Consider the following 8,436-nt stretch of genomic DNA (forward strand, 5'->3'; position numbering starts at 1 on the left):
TTTTTTTTTTTTTTTTTTTTTTTGAGACGGAGTCTCGCTCTGTCGCCCAGGCTGGAGTGCAGTGGCGCGATCTCGGCTCACTGCAAACTCCGCCTCCCGGGTTCAGGCCATTCTCCTGCCTCAGCCTCTCCGAGTAGCTGGGACTACAGGCGTCCGCCACCACGCCCGGCTAATTTTTTGTATTTTTAGTAGAGACGGGGTTTCACCGTGGTCTCGATCTCCTGACCTCGTGATCCACCCGCCTCGGCCTCCCAAAGTGCTGGGATTACAAGCGTGAGCCACCGCGCCCGGCCCAATTCCTTAAGAAGTAACCCAAACAAGGAAATCTGTAGCCGTTTAGTGCCCACCTGCTTTGTGCACCTGGTGAGGCCTCACCGACACTGTTACCTCTTGATAAATCGCAGCCCTGCAGTGGGAAGGCCTCAGCCACTGCTGCCTGCCGGTCACTGTCAGCAGACACGAGGCCCCTATCCCCAGGGACTGCAGGCCCGCCTTCCCTCCCGGACGGGGTCATGCAATCCTGCAGGCGATCATCAGCTCTTCTCTGGGGGCCACCTTTATCCTGGGGTGGGGCTGGAACTGGCTGCGTGTACCTCTTCCCAACTCCGTTATCCCGGGGTGGGGCTGGAACTGGCTGCGTGTACCTCTTCCCAACCTCAAATTAATCCGGGATGGGGCTGGGAACTGGCTGCGGTGTACTCGCCCCCAACTCCGTTATCCCGGGGTGGGGCTGGAACTGGCTGCGTGTACCTCTTCCCAACTCCACATTCTGGGACGTTCTATTGGGGTTTCAGGGCAGCCAGGGTGGGGGCACAGACACCACAGAAAGGGGCAAGTCCACCCGACACACAGCCCCCAGCGCAGCACTGCCCAGGACCGCCACGAAGGGCAGCAAGCCCCCAGCCACAGATGTGCGTTTCCTGGCCTACAGGTGTCTGAAGAAACACGAGGCCACACCCAACGCAGCCACTGCTGGCCTCCGGTTGAGGAAGCTCCGAGAGTGGCTTGCAGGCCCCACGCTCCCTGGCTGGACCCAGTAACAGAGTCTGTACCCCCAACCCCAGCATGGCCGGCTGAACCCTTTCCTGTCTCATGAACACACACATAAGGCAAGCGGGGCTCCCGACAAAGCCTGAATTTCCAGCTCCCAGAACACACTGTCTCTCCTCCCACGCGCTGTGCTGTGATTTAAGGGACTCACTGAAGGCAGGCACTGTGTGCTCCTAAGGGTGCAGCGTCTTAACTCTGCTGCGTGTGGCGCTTACGCTCGAGCCTAGCACGCGGCCGTGCTCCTTACCCCCCTCATAGTAGTGCTGCGTGGACTCCTCGAAGGACCGGTCGTAGCTCTGCTCCGTGTAGGATGACTGCTGGTAGGCGTAATCGCCGTGGCCTGTGCGAAACGGAGACGGCAACAGTCAGCAGAGGCTGCGCACCGCACAGGTCCCGGAGGAGGCAACTGAGACCCAGGCTGGGGAGATGCTGTCGGGCCAGGGAGGCAACAAGAGCTGGCAGGACCTGTGTCCCCCCAGACCATGCCCCACCCTCCTGAGCCTCGGCCTCCTCACTGAAACACAGACATCAATGCCTCCTTCTCGGGGCGACTGTGAAGCTACCTGGGGATTTATGCAGAGGATCAGCGCTCTCAGTGCCTGCCACACAGCCATGCTAGTGACCCGACTGCCTTCTCCTCCCCACCGCTAGCTCCTGGGAGGACGCAGGCAGGGGTGTCCAACCCTTACCGAGGCCTTCGCTGCATGTGACCATCATGTGGCAAGGGTGGCTTGCCCTGCTGCCACCTGCCCACCTGCCTGTGCACCTGCCGCTTGCTGGCTGAGGCCAGCTCCCTGCCTGGATGCCTCCCAGGGATCAACCCAGCCTTTAAGACCACTTTATTTTATTGTTTTTTTTACTTTATTTAGAGACAGGGTCTTGCTCTGTCACCAAGGCTGGAGTGCGGTGGCGCGATCATGGCTCAATGCAGCTTCAGCCTCCTGGGCTGAAGCGATCCTCCTGCCTCAGCCTCCCAAAGTGCCGGAATGACAGGTGTGAACCGCTCTTCTCAGCCAAGACCACTTTCAGTATCCCCTCCACAAGCCCTGGACTACGCAAAGACTGAAAGGTGACGACAGTAAAATACTCTGCAGAGATGAGAAGGGGCAGGAGGAGGTGCTGCAGGTGGAGCCATCACCTTCAGGGCATTCTCTGTGAAGCTGGGAGGCGCCTTCTTGAACATTTCCACCTATCTACAGCTGGGGGCTGCAATTATCCGCCTCCAACTCCCACAGCCTTTCAGGAAGTAGAGGCAAGGCCGCGTGGAGGTGAGTGCAGCGGTGTGTGCCATAGCTTCTCTCTGCAGAGGCCAGGCACCACTGCCAGCCCAGCTCACCCCGTCCCCTACCTTGCTCCTGCACGGCATCTGGCCACTCTGCCTGTAGCCCACGCCTGAGCTGGAACGACTGAGGACACACTGCAGTGCCCACACCCTCCTTGCCCCTCCTTGCCCTCCCCACCCTCGTCGCCCTCCTCGCCCCTGCAGCTGCTCTGCGTTCCTGGGCGGGGTCAGGCTGCCGCCAGTGCTCACCGTCGGGGTAGTACTGTTGGCCCATGGGCTCCGCAGCGCCCTGGCTGTGGCTGTACTGCTCGCCATAGTATTCCTCCTGGCCCAGGTACTGCTGGGAAGAGCCTGCGGGGGAACCACATTCAGCGCCAGCGCGTGCCGCGCCCTCCTCCCTCGGAGGACTTCCTCGCTCGCTGGGGAAACTGAGGCCTTGCTGAACGGCCTCACCCACCGAGAACACCCCACGCCGTCACTGTATCCGACTTATGTTTTGTATTTTTAGTACAGAGTTTCACCACGTTGGCCAGACTGGTCTTGAGCACCTGGCCTCGGGGGATCCGCCCACCTCGGCCTCCCAAAGTGCTGGGACTACAGGCATGAGCCTCGCCTGTGACACTCTTAATGACAACTGCCGCCCCTGCCCCCAACACTGACGCCTCGGGGACAGCAGACCCTCCACGGGCCACACCCCGGCCCTCACCCCCAGCGTCCACACTCAACGTAATACCAAGGCGCCAAGCCTCACTCCCCCAGGCTCCCCGCAGAGGAGCACACAAAGCCTGGCGTTTCACGACCCGCGGCGGTCAGCTGTGCCCGAGACCTGGCCCGGCCGGGCGTTACCTTGCTGGGAGGGCCGGTAGGGCGCCATGGGCCGCTGCCCCATCATGCTGCTCCCCTGGCTGCCCTGCCCCATCATGGCGATGGACGACTGGCCCTGGTAGTGCTGGCTGCCGCCCTGCGCCGAGCTGTAGTGCGACGTGGCCGCCTGCTGCTGCATCATGGAGACTGAACGACAGGACAGAGGCCCCACATCACCCTGGGAAGCCACCCGCCCTCCCTCCCACACCCAACTACCTCCTGCGCCCGGGCGGGCTCCTCGTTATTTTCCTGTGCTCCCCACGAGAACGTCGTCCTCCACTGCAAGGCACATGTCCCCTATGTGGCCTGCACTGACGCCCTGCATGCTCAGACCCGCTGCTTGCACCATTTAAAAATGTGCCGACGTGCAGAAAACAACAGGGAGAGCCCCCGGGCGGGAAGATCCAGCGGCTTCCACAGCCAACAACCACCTTTCCACCTCTCCTCGGACACACGGCTCCCGTGACAATCCCACTGCCACCGTGGCTCGAGTCCTGTTCTCCCTGGTCCTTTGAGCTGGCCTCACACTGTCCCTTCCTTAGCAGCTTTGCAACCTCACAGCCCTTCACATTGGCCTGTTGTACACGTCCCCTGCTCAGGAGCCCCTAGTGGAGCCCCGTCCAACAGAAATGACACAAGCCACACTTTTTTAAGTTTCTAGTAACCACATTGAAAAAGTAAAAACAAACAGGTGAAATCCATTTTAATCATGCATTTTATTTGAGTCAGTACGTCCACAATAAATGCTTAACATTCAGTTATTGTGAGAAAATCCTAAGGAGGTCCTCGGCACCCTTTTTTGGCACTAAGCCTCTGAAGTCCGTGTGTCTCCAACACTCAAGAAACTCAACCGGGACCGACGCCCACAAAACGCGACCGGGGCTGATGCTCATGGAACGCGACGGGGACCCGCTGCTTCTCAAGTGCCCAACACCACACGTGGCCACCATGGTGGACGGCCCCGCTCTCGGGCTCCCGCTGCCCTGCAGAAAGGCTGGGGCCTCTGGCCCAGCGCTTCTGGCCCCTTGTCTTCTCCACTGACGTGCCTCTGGCCAGGCTGTTCCCTCCCCGGGGAACAACTCTACCCCACCTCTGAGAGCCCAGTGCTGTCTGTCCAGACCCAGTGCCAGTGGCCCCCATTCCCTGGAGCATTCCCTGAGACTCCATGGGAAACACCCCAGCCCCTCGCAAAGCTGGGGGACAGGAGGAGTTGATTGTGCACCCACTGGCGCCCATCGCTCCGGAAGCTCTCAGAGGCGGCGGCCAGCCCCGATTCACGGGCCCCTCCCCTCCAGCACCCAGCAGGAGGGCAGCTTCCCGGGGAACACATGTCCAACGTGCATGTGTCAAGGGTCTTGGAGGCAGGCCCAGGCCCCCCGGGGTTGCAGAGGCAGAGTAGGTACCTGGGTTGGACTGCATGTTGATGTTGGTCCGAGACACGTAGTTGCCGATGGTGCCTTGCCCCTGCATGGGGACGCCCTGCGAGGCGGGCCCCGCATGGCTGTAGCCGGGCCCAGAGATGCTCATGGAGGTGGTGGGTAGCGTGTTAGGTGCCGTCTGCTGCATGGACACGTGGCTCGGCCCTGGCAGGGGGAGCAGGGAGTGGTGTCAGGCGCTGGGAAGCCAGGTCACCACTTCTGAAGGTGAAGACATCCCAATTTCCCTTCAAGTGATTTTGGGAAGAGTTGCTATCAACAGCACTATTAATGATTAAGTGACTAATAAAGAAATAAGTGGCCGGGAGCAGTGGCTCATGCCTGTAATCCCAGCACTTTGGGAGGCCGAAGTGGGTGGAGCACCTGAGGTCAAGAGTTCAAAACCAGCCTGGACAACATGGTCAAACCCCGTCTCTACTAAAAATACAAAAAAAATTAGCCAGGTGTGGTGGCACCTGCCTATAATCCCAGCTACTTGGGAGGCTGAGGCAGGAGAATTCTTGAACATGGGAGGCGGAGGGTGCAGTGGGCCAAGATCATGCCATTGCACTCCAGCCTGGCCCACTAGTGAGACTGTCTCAAAAAATAATAATAATAATAAATAAATAAAAGAAAGCAGCATACATGCTAGCAAAGTACCATATGAATCGTTTATTTGTTATTTTGTTATTATTTTCTGAGACAGGGTCTGACTCTGTCACCCAGGCTCCAGGGCAGTGGCACGAACAAGGCTCACTGCAGACTCACCCTCCCAAGCTCAAGTGACCCTCTCTCCTCAGCCTCCCAGGTATTTAACAGTTTGGACTACAAGTGTGCACCATCACACCCGGCTAATATTTTTACGTTTTGTAAAGATGGGGCTTTGCCATATTGCCCAGGCTGGTCTCAAACTCCTGGCCTCAAGTAGTCTGCTGGTTTAGGCCTCACAAGGGGTTGGGATTAGAGGTCTGAGCCACCACGCCCGGCCTGTTATATTACTGTTAATAGTCTCCAAATGTTATCCATGCTTCTCAGTCCAAAGACAGGAGCATTCCATTCTTATTACACGATCCACCTGGAACCCTGCAACTTGCGTTTGAAATGGATGGAACGTGACAGTGTCAGAGAGCGCGGGCAATCTGCAGCAGGAGCTTATCCCAGCCGAACGGCAAGCTCGCTGCGGCCCTGAGCCTGGGCGATGGCAGTCGACCTGTGGCTACCCCAGGAGTGGGTCCCCATGCCCAGCCCTGTGAGGGGTGGGGTGCCCCACCATGGCAGCCGGCTGCCCAAGGGCTGCCTCGGTGGCCTCGTGGCCAGGAACACCCTCTTCCCCCACCGCACTCACCGTTGCCAATCTGGCCCTGCAGGAGGGAGGAGGGTGGCAAGCCCGTGCTGATGGCGTCACTCAGGCTGCCCTGGGAGTGCAGGCCCTGGCTGGAGCCACTCTGAGTCAGGGCTCCGGGGCCCAGGTTCATGTTCTGCGTGGGCGGCTGCAGGCAACAGAAGTTTTCAGGGAAGAACGGTTAATTTACAGACAGCGACCTCCACAAGCCAGGCCAGGGATGAGAGGGCACCCGAGATTTGCCGCCAGACGTCATGCCACCTGGTCAATGTTCATTATCAGCAGCCATCGTCACAGCCAGGTGACCGCGGAGCACCAGGCCCAGATGGAGATGGCAGAGTGAGCGTCTGGGTGAGCGTTCAGAACTCTACTGAGTATCAAGTTCATCCACATGTGCCTGGGTGTGAAAAGCTGGACCTCCTTCTCCTGGGACAGCAGGGAACCCCTTCCCGGCCCACCAGGCTGAACGCACCCCGTCCCCCTGAGGCACAGCTGCCCAGTACCTCTGTGCTCCCCGACCACGACCCCTCTGTGCCGAGAGCCTTGGCACAGGCGGGGTCCCTCTCCTGTGTCTCCTGCTCCTGCTGCGTGTGCCCCTCCCCCTCACTCCCCCACCCCACGCCCACCTCAGATCACACCACACAGAAGGGAGTGAGTGTGAAGTGGCCCTCAGCACTCTCCCAGATGGAGGTGAAACAGCAGCAGCTCTGGAGGTCTGCACACACATGCTGTCTACACCTGGCCAAGAAAAGGAAATTTCCACCACGACCTGCGGGTGTCTGCAGGGTGAAGAACTGCAATTTGACAGGTCAGTGGAGGTGGGTTTCACATTTTTACTGGCAAAACACATCCTAGCATTTATGTCATCACTTGCCGAAGACTAAGGGTCCCTAGGAGATACATCATTCCCGGCGACATGTCTGTCCCGGAACCCCGTCAGCAGGACAGAGGCTGCAGCAGCACGACCTCGTCTTCACTGTGACAATTTAATCTTGGAAAAATGCATTTTAAAAAATCAAACAAAATAAAATATTTGAACTAACACTGGGAGAATGTACTGTGCCGGGCATGTTTTCTTTTAAGTTCCGTTTTCACCCACAGCAGCGCATGTGCACGGTTCACAGCGGCTCAAAGCACCCGGAGAGGTTCCAGGGAGACGCAGGGGCCCCCACCCCACCTCTCCCGACCCCCCGACCCGAGAGCTGCGGCCGCTCCTAGAGTGGCTCCTCCGGGGCTTCCCTCCCTTCAATACATAACGAGGCTGAGCCACAGTTCTGACCTGGCCACCTCAGACGCTGTCATTACCCCCGGTCTGTCAGGAAGGGGTGGTCACCACCGCCCACACTCCCGTTTCTGGTGGCTCTAGTGGTATTTTTGGTTTCTCTGAGTCATCTTTGCTACCTGAGGTGACATGCCCACAATTCCGATTTTAGGCAGTGCCGGAGTCCTTGCTGGGTAAAGGAGGCCAACCCCCCGCGGGTACTCACGGCAGGAAGCAGGGACTGCATGTTCTGGTTGGAGTCTGCGATCGTGGCCAGGTATACCAGGTTCCGGTGCAGGATCTGCTGGTACCTGCAGGAGAGGGGGCACACATGAGGCAGGAGGACAGGACCACGGAGTCCCCAGGTGGATCCAAGGTGGAAGTAAAGTGTGAACAAGACAGCCTGACATCCAGCCAAACCCCATGAGGACATGGACCCCAGATGACACCCAGCTGGACACAGGCAGGTGGCAGGGTGCGGGGGTCTAGGTGGGGATGGCAGGGCAGCCTCTACCCTAAACCCTGAGCAGGCTCCCAACCCATGACAAAAACTCTGGAAAGACTCTAAGGTAACAGCTAAGCGGAAGCTGGCACTGGTCTGTTCAGAGGATGGAGACGGGGGTAGGGCACAAGGAGGCAGGGGCCTGAAGGTGACAGAGGAACAGAGCCCTCGTCCAGCTAAGCCAGGCAGTGGGCAGACTCCGTAGAGCCAGCGACCCTGAGAAAGCCCTGGAAAGAAATGGGGAAGCACAGTTCTGCCAGGGAAGGCCCCTCGTACACCTCGCACAAGTGGGGACCCAGTCCCTTCACCCCACTCACACCCAGGGGTGTCTGAGGCCATTCACCCACTTCCCACCTCCAGGTCAGTCTGACGGCCACTTGGACAGCCGCTTGGAGGGTGGCAGGCTGGCCACGCACCCCTCCTATGCATCGGGCCCTAGGTTCACAGGGTCACAGGAGGTCCCACCTGGAGCAGGTGCTGTCTCCTGGTGCGCTGGCTGTTGGCCGCAGAGCTGCCCAGAGAGGCTGGCCCAGGCCTCCCCACACTGCTCCTGCCTCCCACCTTCCGCCTCCCTCAGAACTACTCCAGTTTTGGCAGCAACGCTTCGCAGCTGTGCTGGGGACTCTCGGGACACATCTGACCTCCATGATGGGGACTCCTGGGACATATCCGACCTCCATGATGGGGACTCCTGGGACATATCCGACCTCCATGATGGGG

At 59.2% G+C, this 8,436-nt stretch overlaps 1 protein-coding gene across 1 annotated transcript; it reads right to left on the minus strand.

The window, feature by feature from the left end:
- Positions 1-819: 819 nt before the first annotated feature.
- On the minus strand, positions 820-8,430 carry SS18L1 (SS18L1 subunit of BAF chromatin remodeling complex; the record flags this gene model as incomplete). The annotated part of the gene is made up of 7 exons (XM_032148185.2): positions 820-1,390; positions 2,582-2,683; positions 3,179-3,343; positions 4,600-4,779; positions 5,957-6,101; positions 7,441-7,525; positions 8,300-8,430. Coding segments are annotated over 7 exons (975 nt in total), but the record flags the coding sequence as incomplete, so codon positions are not given.
- Between the last annotated feature and the right edge of the window lie 6 nt (positions 8,431-8,436).

This window comes from Hylobates moloch, unplaced genomic scaffold (genome assembly GCF_009828535.3).
Source record: "Hylobates moloch isolate HMO894 unplaced genomic scaffold, HMol_V3 SCAFFOLD_2377, whole genome shotgun sequence".
NCBI classification, from domain to species: domain Eukaryota; kingdom Metazoa; phylum Chordata; class Mammalia; order Primates; family Hylobatidae; genus Hylobates; species Hylobates moloch.